The 21,711-nt window shown below is 40.3% G+C and overlaps 1 protein-coding gene and 1 pseudogene across 4 annotated transcripts in view; both read right to left on the bottom strand.

Annotated features, from left to right (window-relative positions):
- Positions 1-597: 597 nt before the first annotated feature.
- Positions 598-21,711, bottom strand: part of BAZ1A (bromodomain adjacent to zinc finger domain 1A) — a 128,665-nt gene continuing 107,551 nt past the window's right edge. For 2 of the 3 annotated variants that reach the window (XM_023227459.1, XM_023227458.2), the window contains 7 exons: positions 21,384-21,532; positions 12,959-13,206; positions 12,645-12,871; positions 9,734-10,200; positions 7,062-7,204; positions 2,807-2,894; positions 598-1,560 (listed from right to left, as the gene is read on the bottom strand). In XM_023227459.1, the coding sequence (XP_023083227.1) occupies positions 1,364-1,560; positions 2,807-2,894; positions 7,062-7,204; positions 9,734-10,200; positions 12,645-12,871; positions 12,959-13,206; positions 21,384-21,532 (1,519 nt within the window). In that variant the 3' untranslated portion in view covers positions 598-1,363. The remainder of the gene's footprint in view (positions 1,561-2,806; positions 2,895-7,061; positions 7,205-9,733; positions 10,201-12,644; positions 12,872-12,958; positions 13,207-21,383; positions 21,533-21,711) is intronic. The other variant, XR_002734774.1, reaches the window with a different exon arrangement.
- On the bottom strand, positions 18,021-20,149 carry LOC111552937 (annotated as a pseudogene). The gene has a single exon (XR_002734775.2). The product of XR_002734775.2 is annotated as a serine/threonine-protein kinase 16 pseudogene (transcript).

Genomic DNA, 21,711 nt, shown 5'->3' with positions numbered 1-21,711 from the left:
TTTCTAAGAAATTTAATTATGGCATATAAAATTATACAAATACACCAAAAGTTACAGTTGTAGATATATTCATGTGAAGAATCTAGAAAAATGATAATCTCAAACTATATGAGAAAGATGGATACACTTCCAAGTAAATTAATTAGATAATAATGCAGTATCCTCAGGATTTTAAGGAAATAGAGGGAAGGTTCTCTCCCGCCTACCAAAAAGTCCTAGAAAATAGGGAAGACACCTGCCTTTTGCATCCTCAAAAGGAAAAGTAGGCTACAAAACTGAAGCCCCTGTATGTCTTCCATACCTAAGAAATCTCTCCTTTTATGTGTATATATGCATAAAAACTTCAATTTCCAGAATGTTTCTTAACTATATAAGTGTATTCCAAACTTTCTCTCCTCTTTTTAATGAGAATCCAGGCACATCAGATTGTTACTGTTTTTGATGAAATGGATCTGACTCCTCAAGGGTTTGGGCAGAAAAAGCAGCAAATTACTGATATAGAGACTCAGGTACAACAAAACGTTGGTTCCTATGGTCTGTTTGTATCACGTGCAAAAGTCCAAATCTGATTGTAAAGATTACAGAATTCCAGATTTCTTGAAAAAATGTTATTTTATTTGTACAGTTAAAAAGTTGTACATAGAAACTTATAATACAGTTCTGTAAAGCTGAAAGAACTGTCAGGGAAAAGGGAGGGTGTTACTTTTTTTGATTGATCATTAAGGAAGTTAGAGGAATAAAAACACAGTAAAAGGTTTAAAACATTAAGGAACATTTTCCAGGTACAAATTTTATAAATACAAAACAAATTCACAAATTACTTTCAATACTAAATAAATATCTAGTTAACAAACTTGGACTTAATACCTGCAGCCAGCACTGGTACAGCACTTCAAGGATGTAAGATTGGATTCATTCATGTGTAGTGTTGAAAGAATTAAGACATAAACACTAAACTGTGCTATAGCAGAAGACTCATCCTTGTAGATAACTCTCCCTTAATACCACAACTTTAAAAAAAATCATCAATAACAAAATAAGTCATGGGTGAAAAAATATTTTCCAAGATCTCTGGACACATGAATGATCTCAAAAATGTACAACAACCTCTGTAAACCAGTACTGTATCCAATACATCTATCAAACTTACTAGATACTGAACAAAACTGTAGCAAAGGACATCTTTCCTACATTCTCCTGAGTGCTTAATATTAAAACTGAGAATACAGTGCAGGCCACACTTTCATGTGGTCGATCAGCTGTTATTGCTTTATACATATATGTCTGCTTTAGAGCATGATTTAATGTTCCATTTTCATGAACAATTTGTTTTTCTTCAAATATATCCTTTAGAAGGACAAACTTAGATTCGTGACTTTTTCGCAGCCGGTGGTGTGCTAACTTGGTCCACATTACTGGGTGTGATGTGGAGTCCAAGCTTTTGAGCCTGAATATGAAAAAATGCTTGAAGTCTAGTTCCAGCTTTTGCCTCACTTGTGTTACGAGGGTTGTACTCAAAGCAGTTCGAAAACATTAACTCAATATCATCAATAAACTCAGCTAGAAAGGGAAAGAGAGCAAAAAAGATTAGAATGAAACTACATAAATTACAATAAATATAATTATTGTATCATATCTGGAAATCTTAATAAAATGGAAGCCCACTTTTTTCTTTAGAAAGAGAAGACTCTGGCTAGGCATGGTGGCTCACATCTGTAATCCCAGCACTTGGGAGGCTGAGGCAGGAGGATCACTTGAGCTCAGGAGTTCGAGACCATCCTGGGCAATATAGCAAAACCCCATCTCTACAAAAAAAAGAAAAATTAGCCCGTTGTGGTGGTTCAAGCCTGTAATCCCAGCACTTTGGGAGGCCGAGGCAGGAGGATCATTTGAGGTCAGGAGTTCGAGACCAGCTTGGGCAAGACAGTGAAATTGCATCTCTACAAAAAATTAGCCAGGCATGCCAGGCACGGCGGCTCATGCCTGTAATCCCAGCACTTTGGGAGGCCGAGGCAGATAGATCACCTGAGGTCCAAGAGTTCGACAACAGCCTGGCCAACATGGTGAAACCCCATCTCTACTAAAAATACAAAAATAGCCAGGTGTGGTGGCAGGCATCTGTAATCCCAGCTACTTGGGAGACTGAGGCAGAAGAATCACTTGAACCCAGGAGGCAGAGGTTGCCGTGAGCCTAGATTGCGCCACTGCACTCCAGCCTGGGCCACAGAGCAAGACTCCATCTCAAAAAAAAAAAAAAAAAAAAAAACAGAGAGGCATGGTGGCCTGCACCTGAGGTCCCAGCTACTTGGGAGGCTGAGGTGGGAGGACAGCTTGAGTCTGTGGGGTCAAGGCTGCAGTGAACCAAAATTTTGCCTCTGCACTCCAGCCTGGGCAACAGAGTGAGACCTGTCTCAAAAAATAAAAAAGAAGAAAAGAAAAAAGATTCTGAAACAAGGTAGCAGAACTGAGGCTTAAAACTGTTTAACTGTAAATACTTAAAAATTATTTTATTGAAACTATCCAATTATGTGATCATATACATCATGTGATTATAAAGAACTTCTTTGAGTAAGATCAGATCTATAAAATATCTTTAACTTACTTGATCCTAATCCATCTTTTATCCCCACATACACTAATAAGTACTTGTGGAACCTCATGGGATGCCATCTACACAACTGCATCAACACACATCCTTTTAATAAGAGAAAAACAGCCTCTACCTCTTTAAACAAAAATAAGTATCAAAGATGCTATAAGAGAATGCCTTAGAAAAATAAATATCAAAGAAAAACAAATTACTTACATGCTATTTTATATTCACATTTATTCACTTTTTCACGAATTATATTTAAGGCAATGGGCTTTTTGATGATGTCATAGTAGTCTGGGACCTGCAAAATAATTCAAATATCTCTCTCCACACAGAAAACTTAACTGGAAAGAAGTGTTCAAATAACTAAAAGTTTTGCACTAAAAAAGCAACTCAATATTAACCTCTGAATACTAGTGGTCTGCTAAAATCATGTAATATATTTTCAGTAAATACCATATTGTAGAAGCCTATGTGATATCATTAAAAATGTTAACAATTTATTGTGAAAAGAAAAAATCTTGCTCATGACTCTCTCCTTCTATGTAGAGATATATATATATACACATATGTCTATATAAGTATGTCTATAGATATCTTTCTATATATTTCTATATGTATCTATATATGTATACACACACACACACACACACACACACTGTCGCTTGTGACCAAAAGAAAAAAAATTCTTCAATGAGCATTACTGCATTTGTAATAATAAAATGTATGTAGCAAAGTGTAACTTAGGACGAAAATTACCCAGGCAAAATGAGTCAAACGAGTCAAACTAAGATTTAATTTTTTTATACTATTCAATATGTAATTAATCCTTCTCATTCTTGCTCTAGAAATCTCAAAGTAGAATTCTGATGATGTCATTTCTTCATTCAGAAACCTTGACCTCACACTGGTGAGTGAGGCCCTTTATAATACAGTTGTGTGTCTGAGACTTTCTAACCCAGCCTCATTCAAACCATCCACCATTCACCATATTCTCATTTCTGGGTGTCTACCGTATAGTATATTCCTTTTTCCCTGAAACATCCTTACTCCATTTCTTACTGTTGAAATTCTATCTTTCTTCAATGACCGGTTCCAAATAGTTCTCCTTAAAAAGCGTTCTAATTATTATTTTGTCCCTCTGAAATACTCAAATCAATCTCTGTCCTCTCTACTTCTGTAATGCCATGATAACTTCTATTACAGGACCATAACACTGTTCTATCTTTGCTATATAACAGATCATATTCTGCCAATATATATATAACTTAACTACAACACCGTCTCATATCCTTCAGTTTGATTATGCCATCACTGTTACCTAGGAATACCTATCTTTTTTTTTTTCCTTTGGAGACAGGGTCTTGCCCTGTCACCCAGGCTGGAGTGTGGTGGTGTTATCTCGGCTCATTGCAACCTCCACCTTCCAAATTCAAGTGATCCTCCTGCCTCAGATTCCCAAGTAGCTGAGACTAAAGTCATGCACCACAACAGACAGCTAATTTTTTTTGTGTGTGTGTTTTTTGTAGAGTCAAGGTTTGACCATGTTGGTTAGGCTGGTCTCAAACTCCTGCGCTCAAGCGATCCACCTGCCTCAGCCTCCTAAATTTTTTTTTTTTTTTTTTTGAGACGGAGTCTCACTCTGTCGCCCAGGCTGGAGCGCAGTGGCACAATCTTGGGTCACTGCAAGCTCCACCTCCCGGGTTCATGACATTCTCCTGCCAGCCTCCCAAGTAGCTGGGACTACAGGTGCCCGCCACCACGCCCAGCTAATTTTTTGTGTTTTTTTAGTAGAGACGGGGTTTCACCATGTTAGCCAGGATGGTCTCTATCTCTTGGCCTTGTGATCCGCCCACCTCGGCCTCCCAAAGTGCTGGGATTACAGATGTGAGCCATTGAGCCTGGCCCCAAAATGTTGAGATGACAGGTGTGACACACTGCACCCAGCCAGAATACCTATTTTTTTTTTTTTTTGAGACAAGAGTCTTGCCCAGGCTGGGGTGCAATGGTGTCATCTCGACTCACTGCAACTTCCGCCTCCTGGGTTCAAGCGATCCTCCTGCCTCAGCCTCCTGAGTAGCTGCAATTACAGGCATGCACCACTATGCTCAGCTAATTTTTGCATTTTTAGTAGAGATGGGGTTTCGCCATGTTGGCAAGGCTGGCTCCTGACCTTGGGTGATCTTCCGCCTTGGCCTCCCAAATTGTTGCGATTACAGGCGTGAGCCAGTACACCTGGCCCAGAATACCTTTTATATCAGTGTTTCTCAAAATGTGCTCTCTGGACCAGGACCATCAGCATCATCTGGGGACTTGCCAGAAATCCAAGTGTCAGACATCATTCCAGACCTAATGAATCAGAAACTCTGGGGCTCAGGAATCTATGTTTTAGCAAGCCCTCCAAGTGATTCTGATGCATGCAGTAGTTTGAGAACCACTGCTTTACATAAGAAAAATATGATTAATGGTACTCAATTAACTCTATTCATATTCATTACATAGAACAAAAACACTGAGGTCATTGTAACACACCATCATTATTTATAAAGAATCAGTCCTGGCTGACTCATTACATAGTGGCTCACGCCTGTAATCCCAGCACTTTGGGAAGCTGAGACGCATGAATTACCTGAGGGTAGGAGTTCGAGACCAGCCTGGCCAACATGGTGAAACCCGTCTCTACTAAAAATACAAAAATTAGTCAGGTGTGGTGGCAGGTGCCTGTAATTCCAGCTACTCGGGAGGCTGAGGCAGGAGAATTGCTTGAACCCAGAAGGCGGAGGTTGTAGTGAGCCGAGATCGCGGCATTGCACTCCAGCTGGACAACAAGAGCAAGACTCTATCTCAAAAAAAAAAAAAAAAAAAAAGGCTGGGTGCGATGGCTCATGCCTGTAACCTCAGCACTTTGGGAGGCCGAGATGGGCAGACCGACTGAGGTCAGGAGTTCGAGAACAGCCTGTCCAACATGGTGAAACCCCGTCTCTAATAAAAATACAAAAATTAGCTGGGTGTGGTGGCAGGCCCCTGTAATCCCAGCTACTCGGGAGGCTAAGGCAACAGAATCGCTTGAACTCGGGAAGCGGAGGTTGCATTGAGCTGAGATCTCGCCATTGCACTCCAGCCGGGGGACAAAAGCGAGACTTCATCTCAAAAAAAAATCAGTCACAAAATTAGAAGGGACTGAGCTGACTAACTCTATTGTTTTCTTTTCTTTTTTTTTTTTTTGAGATGGAGTTTCACTGTTGTTGCCCAGGCTGGAGTGGGGAGTGCAATGGCACTATCTTGGCTCACTGCAACCCCTGCCTCCCGGGTTCAAGTAATTCTGCCTCAGCCTCCCGAGTAGCTGGGACTACAGGCGCCTGCCACCACGCCCGGCTAATTTTTTTTATATTTTTACTAAAGATGGGGTTTCACTGTGGTAGTCAGTATGGTCTTGATCTCCTTACCTTGTGATTTGCCCATGTCGGCCTCCCAAAATGCTGGGATTACAGGCATGAGTCACAGCGCCCAGCCAACTCTATTGTTTTCAATATAGGAACTGACGTTCAAGACCAGTCTGGCAATGAAGTGTGAGACCCTGTCTCTTAAAAAAAAAAAAAGGGCTAGGCACGATGGCTCACACCTGTAATCCCAACACTTTGGGAGGCCGAGGCGGGTGGATCATGAGGTCAGGAGATCGAGACCATCCTGGCTAACATAGTGAAACCCCGTCTCTACCAAAAATACAAAAAATTAGTCGGACATGGTGGAACGCACCTGTAGTCCCAGCTACTCAGGAGGCTGAGGCAGGAGAATCGCTTGAACCCGGGAGGCGGAGGTTGCAGTAAGCTGAGATCGCGCCACTGCACTCTAGCCTGGGCGACAAAGCGAGACTTCGCCTCACAAAAAAAAAAAAAAAAAAAAAAAAAAAAGCTGGACCTGGTGGCATGTGCCTGTAGTACTAACTACTCCAGTGGCTAAGTTGGAGGATCACTTGAGCTCAGGAGGTCGAGGCTGCAGCAAATCAAAGTATGCCACTGAACTCCGGCCTGGGTGACAGAAACCCTGTCTCTAAAAACACCTAAGAAATAGACATGGTCAGGTGCGGTGGCTCACGCCTGTAATCCCACCACTTTGGGAGGCCAAGGTGGGCAAATCACGAGGTCAGGAGTTCGAGACCAGACTGACCAACATGGTGAAACCCTGTCTGTACTAAAAATACAAATATTAGCCGGGTGTGGTGGTGGGCACCTGTAATCCCAGCTACTCAGGAGGCTGAGGCAGTACAATCGCTTGAACCTGGGAGACAGAGCTTGCAGTGAGCTGAGATCACGCCACTGCACTCCAGCCTGGGCGACAGAGCGAGACTCCATCTCAGAAAAACAAAAAACTAGACAGTGAGTAACAGGTGTTTTGACTACTTCAAAGTTGTCACGTGGACTAAATCAGATAATATACATGAATACATTTTATCAAGTCTAGTAATTACCTGGATTTTAGAAACAAGTTTCAAAAAAGGCCAGCTGTCATCATGTCGTACCAATTCTACAACAAGTTGTTCAAAAGCAGATAATTCATGAACTCCTCCCTGTCGGCCAGAACTCCTTCGACCCAGTGTCACAGGCGATGACTCTGAGTAAATAATTACAACATTTTAGGTGACAACAAAGCAAAATATTTGTTCACTACAAGCCAAACTGGATATATAAATACCAAATTCCAACAGAAAACAGACGCTCCATACACTGAGATGTTAACTATTTTCTGGGAGACACGAAAATCTGACCAAAATTGGACCAAATATTAATTATTTCCTTTTTGATCTTAAAAATGTCCAATTGCAATACACATTCATTGGGAACAGATTTTCAGAGTGTAATGCAAAAGAAAAATCTAGAACACAGTTTTTGGATTATTTTTACTCAATTTTATTAAAAATACTTTTCAGCTACAGTTAACTGAAACTAAGCAATTCTCTAGTATTTCCTAAAGCATATCCTTCAGAAAGTAACCTCTTCAGATCTACAAACTAGGCTTACATATAAATTACCTTGCATAATGAAAAAGCAATTTTCACTGGTAAAGTAAAAGATTATTCTTACAGATCTTAATTTTATTTATTTATTTATTTATTTTATTTTATTTTATTTTATTTTTGAGACGGAGTCTTGCTTTGTTGCCCAGGCTGGAGTGCAGTGGCATGATCTTGGCTCACTGCATCCTCTGCCTCCCAGGTTCAAGCGATTCTCCCGCCTCACCTCCCGAGTAGCTGGGATTACAGGTGCCTGCTACCACACCCAGCTAATTTTTGTATTTTTAGTAGAGACGGGGTTTCACCATGTTGGCCAGGCTGGTCTCGAACTCCTGACCTTAAGTTACCCGCCCACCTCGGCCTCCCAAAGTGCTGGGTTTATAGGTATGAGCCACTGTTCTCAGCCACAGATCTTAATTTTAGTATCTAGATAATGTTCTAAAAGCAAAATGCTTTCTCACAAACCTCAGACAGGTATAGTATAATGACATCTAAAGTATATGCATTGGTAGAAAGGGTAGTATAGTCCATATATATATTCAGATGTATAAATTCTCTCCTTGCAGTGTAGATCCACATATTTCCCCTTTTATTTCTCTTTAGTACCAGGCTTAGCAATTTCACAAATCAATGAAAACAAAATTTTCTTCCTAGGTTTTTGAGTAAAAATGTTTCAAGTATATTATTACTCCAAATAGCTTGGAGAATTGGGGAAAAGCAAAACAGATAAGGGGATAGGAAAAGCTAAATTAGATCCTGACTGGTGCAAAATTATGACGCTTCCCCCAAAAAACTTGACAATCTGGTGACTGCATTAACAGATTACGTGCCATTCTTTCACCAATGAATTCCCCCTTTTTTTTTTTTTTTGAGAAACAGTGGCATTTTTTGTGTTTAACTTCATTTAAAAAACAACAACAAAAAAAATAGGGCCGGGCTGGGTGTGGTGGCACACACCTGTAATCCCATCATTTGGGAGGCCAAGGCAGGCAGGTAACTTTTAGCTCAGGAGTGCAAGACCAGCCCCGGCAACTTGGCGAGACCCCGTCTCTACAAAGAATACAAAAGTTAGCCAGGCTTGGTGGTGCATTCCTGTAGTCCCAGCTACTCAGGAGGCTGAGGCTGGAGGATTGCTTGAGCTGGGGAAGCAGAGGTTGCAGTGAGCTCAGATTGCGCCGTTGCACAGCAGCCTGAGTGACTGGTATAATTAATAATAACAATAAAATTAAAAAATCAAAATTTTATTACCACTTACATTAAAAACAAGGGACAGGAAGAGATTACGAATCTCTTCATGAATAAAGAGATTAGTCTATGAATAATGATTACTATAAATAAAAATGAGAATTAAAAAGACAGCTGAGGCCAGGCGCAGTGGTTCACACCTATAATCCCAGCACTTTGGGAGGCTGAGGCGGGCGGATCACCTGAGGTCAGGAGTTCAAGACCAGCCTGGCCAACATGGCGAAACCAACCGTCTCTACTAAAAATACAAAAATTAGCTGGGTGTGATGGCGCACGCCTGTAATCCTGCTACTTGGGAGGCTGAGGCAGGAGAATCGCTTGAACCCAGGAGGCAGAGGTTGCAGTGAGCCGAAATCACACCACTGCACTCCAGCCTGGGAAACAGAGCTAGACCCTGTCAATCAATCAAATAAAAAATAAAAAGACAGCTGGTCATCGCTTCCTAAAAATATTACTGCTTCCAACTCTCCCTTTCCCCCAAATTCAGTATGAGATGGGAACCTTACCAAATAATCTGATGGAGCTTGTCTAGGTGATGCTGAGTTTGTGTGTTTTGAAGGAGGAAAAGGTAGGAGAGAGTGAAATGTGTTATAATGTAGTATCCTGACACTGGTGAAATATTGGCTAAATATCTCCATTAAAAACAGAATGTCATTTGCAAGTTTATTACCCTGCTTCACTAGAAACACTAGTAATAATAATTTACCTTTATTCATTAAATAGTTGCCCCTTCAATGACTATTATGCTTCAGGTCAGATTGTTCCCTAATAACTTTGTGTATCTTAGTGACAGACTTTAAAAAATGATCCAAAGTATCTCAACATTCAATATTTCCAAATTATTCAATCTTCCTAGGGAAGGAAGAGTTTAGATTTCTTCATACCTGGAGATTGTCTTTTTCTGCATCTTCTTGTGGATTCACTCTCTTGGAGAGAAAGTTTTGAAGCAACATTTAAAGATCTTGACTGCTCACTTGACTTTGTGGCAATGACTCTGAAGTTAGGGAAGTTGGGACTATTTTCTGGTGTATTATTAGCACTTTTCCTGCCTCTGCGTTTTCTACGAGGACTAAGCAATTCCACAAATACATCTGCTTGCAGTGGGCCATGACTGTGGCGAGTAGAACGACTGGCAATTCTTAAAGATTTTGTTTCTGTAGGAGGAGCAGAGCTTATCTTTCTTAGGCTTCTACCAGTTTTAGAAGAAACAGTTGTTTTGGGTGTGCTCTGCTGACTCCTTGAAGGGTATCTTCCAGGTTCTTGTCGCTGGCCACGACTTGAGAAAGAAGAGCTAAGTTTCCCTCTTGTTTTAACGGGCAATCTAACTTGTGGTCTTCCTCGTTTGGGTAGGCTATAAATATTGTTAGAAAACACAATTATTGTACAGAGCAATGATGAACACATGATTAACTTTATTTTCCTTGTTGTATTTAGCCAATGAGTTTATATAAATTTTCTATATAACTGGGACTTATCCTAGACTCAATTCCTTAAAGAGTCAATAAGTTTTAAGTTTTCAAGGGAATCTAAAATGTGCTTTCATGTATTTCCTTGAAATGCGAAGAGAATTATCTGCAAAGAGAATATTTTATATTTTCTTTTCTTTTTCTTTTTTTTTTGAGACAGAGTATCACTGTCACACAGGCTGGAGTGCAGTAGCACGATCACGGCTCACTGCAGCCTGACCTCCCTGTGATCAGGTGCTCTTCCCATCTCAGACTCCTGAGTAGCTAGGTGTATACCACCAGGCCTGGCTAATTTTTGTAGTTTTTTGTAGAGATGGGGTTTTGCTATGTTGCCCAGGCTGGTCTCAAACTCCTGGACTCAGGCGATCTGCCTGCCTCGGCATCCCAAAGTGCTGGGATTAGAGGCATGAGCCACTATGCCCAGTTGATATCTTCTTGGTAACTTCAGGACATCATTATGAAAATTAAGTACTAAATTCTGAGAAATTGTAATAAAATGCTCAGGAGAACCAACAAATAGACTTAGTCAATCATGTTGGAAAACTTAAAGAGTAATGAAGTAATCTTAAAATGAAATTCTTTTGTTTCCTTTTGCTACAGGAGACTACGACTTTTCATTATCATTAATACTGAGGTAACCTACAGTTTTAGTCAATGGCTGCCAATGAAGTGGGCCTTGAACCTGTGGTTCCTGAATACCATGCCAAGAACCTCTCTGTTGTCTTCTGATTCTGACTATAAAACTATATCTAATCTTTTAACTGTCCTTAATTAAAAGAATGCAACACCTCCATTAACTCATTATCCCTTTCCCCATATACCTGGACTTCCAGTTTATCTCATGTACTTGCAAGAATTTTCCACATTCTTTATTATCTTTATGCCTAACATAATACTGCCTTCACAAGCTACAGGGAAGATGGCTCTTCTAGCTGGTATTTCTTAAAACCTTGTTTAGAACAGATGGGGTGGCTCTATCTTAACTTCTCCAGCTGTGATCCTTTTGTACTTTGACAGTTCTAGATTGCTTTGCTTCATACTCATTTTCCTGCTTCCACAAGAATGGGGTTCAAATGTTTAAAAAAAAAACAGCCAGGGGGAGGGGGATGATAAGAACAAGAAGCCCAGTGACTTCCCTGATGTGACTGGCTATGGTCAGGCCTGCTGACAGAAAACCCCTAGTAGATCTGTCTAGCTTATAGCTACAGGTTAGACACAGGCACACCTCATTTTATAGTGCTTTGTGCTTCACTGCATGCTACAATTATAAAGTTTTTCTTTCTTTTTTTTTTTTTTTTTTAAACAAACTGAAGGTTTGTGGCAATTCTGCATCAAGCAAGTTTATTGGCATAATTTTTCCAACAGCATGAGCTCACTTTGTCTCTCTGTCAGATGACTGTTAGCATATTTTAGCAATACATTATTTTTAAATTAAGGTATAGAAATGTAAGACATAATGCTACTGCACACTTAGGAGACTATAGTGTAATGTAAACATAATTTTTATATGCCCTGGGAAACCAAAAAAATTTGTAACTTGCTTTATTGCTGTGGTCTGCAATTGAAATGGCAATATCTTTGAGGTATGCCTGTATATCTACCTCGTGGATATAAATATCCCTTTATTTCGGCCCTCAACTAGGGTCAAGTAAGGGGAGATTGCCCCAGTAGGAATATCCAGGCTCCACACTCATTCACTAGGCCTGAATGACACAGCATGCTAAGCTGCAGAATACTTAGTTATATGGTAGTATAGAAACTGTTTCTAGGTGCTAAGGTGGCAGAAGTATAAAAATACAGTGTGCCTCTTGGCATTTATCACTCTCTTTGAGATTCCCCAAATTATCAATACTCCCTTGGGAATATTTTTGAATGTTTATAATACATAAAAAGCAAGGGTAACTTCAGGCCACTATATGTTAGTTTTTTCGTTTGAGATGGAGTCTCGCTCTTGTCACCCAGACTGGAGGGCAATGGCGTGATCCGTTAGCTCACCGCAACCTCCGCCTCCCAGGTTCAAGCAGTTCTCCTACCTCAGCCTCCCGAGTAGCTGGGATTACAGGTGCCCACCAACACCCTGGCTAATTCTTCTATTTTTAGTAGAGACGGGGTTTCACCATGTTGGCCAGGCTGGTCTCAAACTCTTGACCTCAGGTGATCCGCCTGCCTCGGCCTCCCAAAGTGCTGGAATTACAGGCGTAAGCCACCGTGCCCAGCCTATATATTAGTTTTAAACTAAGTTACAGACCCTAACTATTCCATTTGTATTTGAATAGTAGAGAAATTGTCTAAGACCTACTGACTCATTTTATTGCATGTTAGGACTTACCTGACTTCTTCCTCTTCTTGAGAGTCATCTTCATCTTGTTCTACCTCATACTCTTCCTCCTCACTTTGACCTTCTTCTTCGTCACCATCAACTTCATCATCCTCATCTCCCATACTGTCTTCCACATCTTCATCACTTTCCAAGGATGGTCTCTGTCTAGAGGAGAGTCTTCTAGGACGTTGCTTTGGTCGACATTCTGGACAAAACCAATCTCCTTCAGGCACAGTCTGAACAAATCACATAAATGATCATTAATCATCTATTGCTCAAAATCTTAATGTCTCATTTCTAATCTGGTAAGAAGAAAAAAATACCTTGAGCTTTGGTCGAACACAGTAGGTATGATGACCCCTATCACAGCCATCACAAAGAACCATGTTTTCAGCATCGCCTTTCTTTCGACATATCTTGCAGCGCGCATTCAGTATAGATTTAGACCAAATCACACTACGATCCAAGGTGGATAGGTGAAGAAAAACTTGGGACAGACTAGCAGAAGAAAGGAGAGACTCTCTCCAACGATCCAGAACTGTTTTATAAGAACGCCCACTGTCACTGGCATCTTAAATGAAAAGGGAAAGTGATTACAATTTTTAGACAAACCTAGCAATCTTCCTAGAAATAGTTGGTAAACACAGGTTAGATTTTACATTTCTTTTCTTCTGATACTTAACAAAAAGACCATGCTGATATTAAAAACAAAAATCTCATGGAAAATATTTGCTGAGCCACATCTCGTTTATGACATAAGGAATTACTTAAATTCATAAATCAAATGCTAAGGGATTTTAATAGCTAAAGAGAAAAATAATTCGGACAATGTGTTCTCAATCTAGTCTTTGTATCAAATCTTGATCTAATTTTAAAAACTGGTTACATATGATTCCAAGTCTAAGTTACTATTCACTTGAATGAAGTATGTTACTTCCTCATCTCATAAAAGATGAACTCTTCTCCAAATTAAATATCTTCTATCTCTAAGAAAATAGTTTTAAAATTGTGGTAAGTAAAAACAATGTGAATACTACCAAAAAGGATTTTTCAGCACTAATATTTATATAGAAACATTTGAAACCTTCTGTCAGTCAACATCACCATTCTTTATCTTCTGGGCTAAAAAATTTAATCATTTGATTAAATGCTATCAATCAATAGTCATTTTATACTGGTGTGTGATTTCCATTTCAATCTTCAATATTGTTACCACCTTACTATTCCTAAAACATGCAAGGTATATAAGACTCCATACATAATCTGGTTCTATAATACCATTATTTCCTACTGTTATCCTCAAATAAGACCTCTTGGGCAGTAGCGTAACGGTTAAGAAAAATGCAGGCTTTGGAGTCAGTCTGCTCTGAGGTGAGTACGGGCTCCCCCATTGAACTTGGGCAAGTTAACCCATCTGTCTCTCAGGTTCCTCAGCTGTAATACATGGAGAGTATCTGCCTCTAAGAGTTGTTGGAAACATTAAATGAGATAATACGCATAAGGCATATGAAGTGTCTGTCAGAGTAAATGCTAATATTACTATCGTTGTTTGTGCACGGTATAGCTCCCCCTATATGCGGCACTTTAGAAAATATGAAACTAGTCTATTCTATGGTCCCTATACTTCAAGGAATGTTTAGTACAGCTGGAAAAGTGAAGAAATACACAATGAGTTAAAACCATAAAGCAAGAGACCTGTCAAGTACCAATGGACCTTGAGCTCCTGTTTGCCTGTTGGGCAGGGTGAGATTGACAGGACATGAAAACTAGGGCCCATCTAGGTGGTTACTCCCTCTCTAAAAAGCTAGGACCCCAGAAGGCTACCCCTTCAAGTGTCAGGGTGGAAACAGGTGCTACATAAAAAATGGAGAGCAAGAAAATTGATTCACCTGGACTTTGGTGCTGGGTAGAAAGAGAACATAATCTCCCTGAGGATCAAGCAAAGCCTTGAACAGGTTTAAAACCGAAAAAACACAGGCTAAGATTTTAAAGTAGTCTAGGGTTGCTAGTGACCTCAAGTGAATGGCTGAAACAAGTACATTTTTTTGCAAATTCTCTCTGAAGACATTTTCAGATCAAATCTGAGGAATGAGAGTTAATCAAAACCACAAGGCACATGTGGAAACAAGACATTAAGTGAAAGCCAGCAGAATCAAACTCATAAAGACTTCAGATACTAGAATTAGAAACAGAATATAAAATAACTGTTTAATATGTTTTAAGAAGTTTAAAATATGAATAACCAGGCAGTTTGAAAAATAACCAGTTAGAAGTTTTCAAAATGACTGAGACTAAAAACTGAGGCAAAAACACGATGGATGAGTCAAATGGCTCTTCAAAGCTGAGATGTTAATGAAGTTGGGAAAATACAAAGATATTACTTAGAATGCAGCATCAATATTTCTGTCTTTACGTTGTTTTGTTTTCGGTGTGTCTTTTGTAGACAGTATATAAAACCAAGTAGATTTTATGTTAATACAGTCTTTTCTTCTATTTTCTTCACTCTCTTTGTCAACTATCCAAAACTGTATCTAACTTTTAATTGGAGCCAGATGTGGTAGCTCACACCTGTAATCCCAGCACTTTGGGAGGCTAAGGCAGGTGGATCACGTGAGGCCAGGAGTTTGAGACCAGCCTGGCCAACACAGTGAAACCCCGTCTCTACTAAAAATACAAAAATTAGCCAGGTGTGGTTGCAGGTGCCTGTAATCCCAGCTACTTTGGAGGCCGAGGCAGGAGAATGGCTCGAACTCGGAAGACAGAGATTGCAGATTGTGCCACTGCACTCCAGCCTAGGTGACAAGAACAAGACTCTGTCTAAAAAAATATGTATATATAATAATTGGAGAGTACAGTCCTCTTAAATGCATTTGATTTATTTCTCCCCTCTCATTGTGAGTGTTTTAGTTGTCTTGGTTTTTAAAATGTAAGCCTTCATGAAAAGTTCTGGCCTGAGCAGGGCCTCCAAGGAATGAGGTAGCAAGAATAGCGAGTTCAAAGATCATGATCTTCCTGGGTAAATCAGAGAATATTCTCATTGATTACGTAATGGCAAGGGATAAGGTTTCAGAGGTCAATGTGAAGGAATGGGAACAAAGACAAATTATAAGGACTTTTAGAATCTTGGAAATTAGTTTGAATGATTTTTTAATGAAAAGATTGGTGAAATGCTATGGGATTTGATTAACGAGATGGTTTAAGAAAATTAAACCAGCAGTAACTCAAGGCCCAATTCTTATTCTAGTCCATAATGAATGTGCCTATTTTTCTGTGTTTGCATAGTACTGATATAAGGATAGAAAACAGTATATACAATTGATTCAATTCTTCTGTTGTTTCCCTATCTTAAACCTTGCTTTTCCCCCAGATTACACAACCATAAAGTGCAGAAAATGTCTTGTTTATCTTTTATTTTCCATTATGCTAGCATAGATAAATTCCTCAATAAATTATTAAAAGGATCTTACTAATATAAAATATTGGCAGTCATGTGATCAAATATTATAGTAGGAGACTTCATACTGTTCAATGGCCACTATACAGTAATCCATGTGACCAGGACAGGCTTCTCTAGGGGACAAAACATAAAAACACTTGTCCTATGTCTCTCCAAGCTAGTAAAAGAAAAAAAATGCTGTGAATAAATACTTTATGTGAAACAGGTAAACATAAGTTCCATAGCCATTCATTCTTTTCACTGATAGCTAAGTATACGAAGATTCACCAGTGTCAGCTTTCTGTATGCCAATTTAGAAGAGTGATTAGCTGAGGTGTGAAATATAGAAAGGGAAACGCTAGGAAGATATTATTTTAAGCTTACCCCCAAGTCCATTCCCTTCCAAAAAAATCAAATCCAAGGTTTTCCTTCAAAAGCTAAATATGCAAATGAGTACTCGGCCATAGAGAAAGTAAAATCATAATTCTTTAAAAAGACAAAACATAAATTTCTTTAAAAAGTTAAAAATTTACCATCTCTCACACTAGATTGATCTTCCTCTCTCTTTTTCTTGTCTTTTTTTTCTATCTCCCTTTTGATCCTTATTAATTTCTGTGTTACCCAATTTCAAATTGATATAGTTAGTTGAGGATTTTTTTTTTTTTTATAGCTTAAGGGTTTAACCATAAGTATGACTTTAAAAATAACGGAATTATCAATCCTAAAAAACATCCTCATGTATCTTACCTAAAACATTTAAAACATTTTATCTTCCCCAAATGAAAAGTCTACTTTTTTTTTTTTTCTTTTTTTGAGGCGGAGTCTTGCTCTGTCGCCTGGACTGGAGTGCAGTGGCTGGATCTCAGCTCACTGCAAGCTCTGCCTCCCGGGTTTACGCCATTCTCCTGCCTCAGCCTCCCGAGTAGCTGAGACTACAGGCGCCCGCCACCTCGCCCAGCTAGTTTTTGTATTTTTAGTAGAGACGGGGTTTCACCGTGTTAGCCAGGATGGTCTCGATCTCCTGACCTCGTGATCCGCCCGTCTCGGCCTCCCAAAGTGCTGGGATTACAGGCTTGAGCCACCGCGCCTGGCCGAAAAAGTCTACTTTTATCAGTATGATTAATCTCTAGAATAAAAGGGACATATTAGAGAAGGTAGAACATAAGTCAAATTTTTATTTCTTACATGCTTCCTCAAGAAACTGAAATGATTTCTGAAGCTAAATTGGGAAAATGCCTGCTATGATTAATTTGCTATCCTGAAATATTATCAGGTGAATGGAGAATTTCAATATATATTCCATCTCAAATATTCATAAAGTAAAACCTGCTTTTCTCTCCCCAATTAATGATATTCTTGATTACTTTATTTCAGATAGCCTATCTCCATCTCCTGCTGTCCTGTGCAAAACAGACCTTTCAAAGGCTTAAGTTATTCTAATAACTTTTTATGGAGCATCAACAGTAGATACCCATATTATAAATGACCAACATTTGACTTCAACCAATATTTAACTTTGACACTACCAAAGTAACCAACTTTTCTTATTTCACTTATTTCTTAAGGTCTTGAATTATAATTTTCCATCTTTTGGGATGAAATGAATGTTTGAAAACCACTGTATACAAACCAGCATAAGAAACAGTCTCTCTCATATAACCTACTAGACAAGTTGTAACAACTCTCAGTATTAACCTGTTTCTTTGTCTAAATATTTAATTTGTGCAGATGAAAATCCAGACATACTAAACAATTAATTTGATTTTCCCCCCTTCAACTTATAAAAAACTGTAATGAAAGTTTCAGAAGTGGGAAAATAAGCAGTATTGTGTCTTATTCTTTTACTCTTTTGGAATCACAGTGTTAGTAGTAACAGTATCTTACATTTATAAAAGCCGCATGATTTACAAATAATTTTAAATTGAAATTTTAATTTAGGTAATTGTGTATTTTTTTTTCCCCACACCAATCTGCTTCCACTTTATTCTTGTTTATACATTCTCCTGCTCCCAGATTTGGAGGCAGAACACTATGTGAGCTCAACAGTCCTGCTCAGAGCCATGCTCCGTATCCCACCATTTCCCTTTTCCCAACCCCCACCCACTCCCTCTCAGTAAGGCCCCTTGCCCAGGTTTTGCTCTTAGAAGAAAGCAGAAGAGCAGATGCAGGACTAAGATGATTCTCCTGACCCCGCTACCCCGAAATGTAAGAGCAGTCCTGGATGGAATGGGTAGAGATTCCAATGAGGGATGGGAACCTCTTTCCGAGGCACGAGGGGCCATCTTCTCAACCTGCTGCTTTTTCAGATTTGGGTAGTATGCTGGCCAGGAGCTGGGGGCTGCAGCGCCTCCAGCTGACTGAGGAGGAGAGGAAGGTGAGGACGCTGATGCGGGTCCACGGTCATCACAGAGGCCAGGAACTGCTGTAATGCTGAAGAATGCCTGGGGCTTTGTGGGATGCTGAGTTGGTTCTGCACAGCAAGGGCCACACTGTCACCCTTTTTGGAACACCATGTCATAAGGGCCTTCTCCAAACATCATGGCATATAGCACGCAGCCTAGGGACCAGACATCAGTCCGCTCATCGATGACACACTGACTCTGCACAGAGAAGAGCTCTGGGGCTCGGTAGGAGATGGTGCACCGCTGGGCTGCCCAGTCCTGCAGAGTCAGAGCCTGGCGGGAGCCCTCCACATTGATGCATGCTTGATTCATAGAACCCAAGTCCATTAAAACTGGGTGCCCCTCATCTCCGAGCAATATATTGGTGGGCTTCAAGTCCCTGTGGGCATAACCCTTGGCATGAATGGCCTCAAGGCCTCTGCAGATCCCCAGCAGCAGCCAAAGGATTTGATCCTCGGTCAGGAAGTTGCCTTTGTCCTTCAGCCTTTCTCTCTCATTCCGTAGCGTACCTCTCTTGAAGAATGGTAGCAGCAGCCAGGCCTCATGCTTAGCACCCCGCTCCCTCAGACGGTAAGCCACGAGGCGAAGGATGTTGGGGTGACTGAAGAGGCGATGCATGTCGGCTTCTTGCTGGGCCTCCTCCCGGTCCTGCTGCTCGTGACACAGGATTCGCTTCAGGGCGTAGAAATGTCCATCATGTAACCCTTCCACTAGGTCCACATAGGTGAACCCACCCTCCCCCAGTTTCTGGATGAAGAGGTAGCGCTTATTGTCAATGGTGACAGTTCCCCGAGAGCAGACACACAGCGCTTGGCCCATAATGTCTCAGTCATCCTCTTCAAGGACGGTCTGAGGCTACCGAAGAGCTCGTCCAGGGTGAGTGGGCTCTTCCAGGAGACGCGCGGGGGGCCCAGCGGATCATGACGATTGTCTAGAGAAAATGGGCCTTGCTCCTTCGCCAGCTTCAAGCGGGGGGTCAGGGGCCTTAGGGCCTCAGGACACACAGCGGCTACCGGGCCACTTCCTCCAACCCCAGCCCACCTTTGGGCAGCCCCCGCTCCCACGCCCGTCGCGCCGCAAAGACAGAACACAGCGTAGTCTCAGAGGACGTGCGAAGCTCACGCCCACTGCTGGCAGGGCCCACCCCCGGCCTAGGAGCCCGGAGTCCAGAATGGGCCAGCCTGCACTCCCCGACTGACCTGGCTTGGGCGGTAATTGTGTATTAATATGGGGTTGTAATAAATACAGAGTGATCCCTTGTACATAAAGGATCAGAAAGAAAATAATAAGAAATGCTGAAGACTGGGAAATAAAAGTTACATAGCAAATATCAACTGTGCTGTCTTTGGGAGCTGTGATTATACATATTTTATTTCTTACAATTGCTACTTTCAGTGTGGCCAGTGGGTTATTAAGCTTATGGTAGGATTATCAATTTACAAAAGTGTGAATAGATTTAATGTGATACTGCCCACAAACTCTTCAATTTAAAAAGTTTACAAATACATTCACATTTCAAAACTGCTCTGATCACATTGTCTATGAAAACTTTGTTCTAATACTCGAGATATCAAAAAATTATTATTTTTATTTTTTTGAGACAGTTTCTCTCTTGTTGCCCAGGCTGGAGTGCAATGGTGCAGTCTCAGCTCACTGCAACCTCTGCCTCCCAGGTTCAAGTGATTCTCCTGCCTCAGCGTCCCAAGTAGCTGGGATTACAGGCACGTACCCCACACCCACCTAATTTTGTATTTTTAGTAGAGACGGGGTTTCACCATGTTGGTTAGGCTGGTCTCAAACTCCTGACCTCAGGTGATCCACCTGCCTCGGCCTCCCAAAGTGCTGGGATTACAGGCGTGAGCCACCACTCTCAGCTAAAACAATTATTTAAGGATTTTAGTCAACTCAAGTAGTTCTTTCAATATGAGACCAAAAAGATACGGTTTAAGAAAGTTATTTCTTCCATGATCTCATTACAAGAATATAAATATCTCAACATGATGAGTTATAAATTAAACATCTCAAAAAGGCAACAGGGAATTAGAGACAGTTCTGATATAAACATTGATTTAGAATTCTGAAACAGGTATTTTCCCAAAAACATAATGATTAGGTTCCTAGATTAGTCCCTAAAAACCCACTAATTTCATAATTTGTGAAAAAGTGGTACAGATAGTATTATTCCTCACTATAAATGATAGAGCATTTCCTCACCCGTGTTCCGTTTAACACTTGGTATTTCTGATTTAGCATGTGGGTCAGTGACTCTTATCATCAAACTATGCCCCAAATGGTAAACTTTTAAGTCACTTACTTCAGGTTCTCTTTCAAATAACAGAAAAAAAAAAGTTAACATAATCTTTGATTATTCAAGGTCTGACTAGTTATAGGTTTTGGTCATCTTTTTTTTCTTTTAAAGAGACAGGGTCTTACTCTGTCACCTAGGCCACAGTGCAGTGGTGTGGTCACAGCTCATTGTAACCTCAAATTCCTGGGCTCATGGAATCCTCCCACCCCAGCCTCCGGACTACAGGTGCACGCCACGATGCCCAGCTAATTTTTTTTTTTAATTTTGTAGAGATGGGGTTCTTGCTATGTGATGCCCAGGCTGGTCTCAAACTCTTGGACTCAAGCGATTCCGCCTCAGCCTCCCAAATTGTTTAGATTACCGGCATGAGCCACTGTGCCTAGCTGGTAATCTTTCTTTTGGTAAAACTCTTCACAAAAGACTTTGTTACTCTAAAAATAAATCTCACCTTAAAAGAACTCATTTAAAAATGAAAACATCTCAAGTTTTTAAGATTAGTTTATCAGTTTCATTATGTCAGACAATAAAATTCTATTAGTTAAAGGCCAACTCAAAATTACTTATAACACAACTAATATTTTGAAATAAAAACAGATACTTACCAAGTGGAGCTTTCAGAAAACGCCGCTCAATGCCCTGCTCTATTTGAAAGAGTGCCATTGCCAGATAATGAACCACACTGCTCACTGACTGTGGTGTACTTGCATTCGTTGATACAGTACTTGGAGTTTCTGTTTTTATCCCCAAAAGTCTACAATTAAAACAATTCAGAGTTTATGGTACTTAAAAACACTATTAGGTAAAACTTAAGACCATTCATTGGTTCAAATGCTTATTTATACCTTTGTAAAAAGCCATTTCCTCAGTCTCAAGGAGTTGTAGTAAACAGTAGGGAAGGGAGATTCATTTAGAAGGACTAAGGGTAAATAT

This window comes from Piliocolobus tephrosceles, chromosome 6, assembly GCF_002776525.5.
Source record: "Piliocolobus tephrosceles isolate RC106 chromosome 6, ASM277652v3, whole genome shotgun sequence".
Taxonomy (NCBI): domain Eukaryota; kingdom Metazoa; phylum Chordata; class Mammalia; order Primates; family Cercopithecidae; genus Piliocolobus; species Piliocolobus tephrosceles.
The sequence above is the reverse complement of the archived record's forward strand: the minus strand, read 5'-3'. Positions and strand labels throughout refer to the sequence as shown.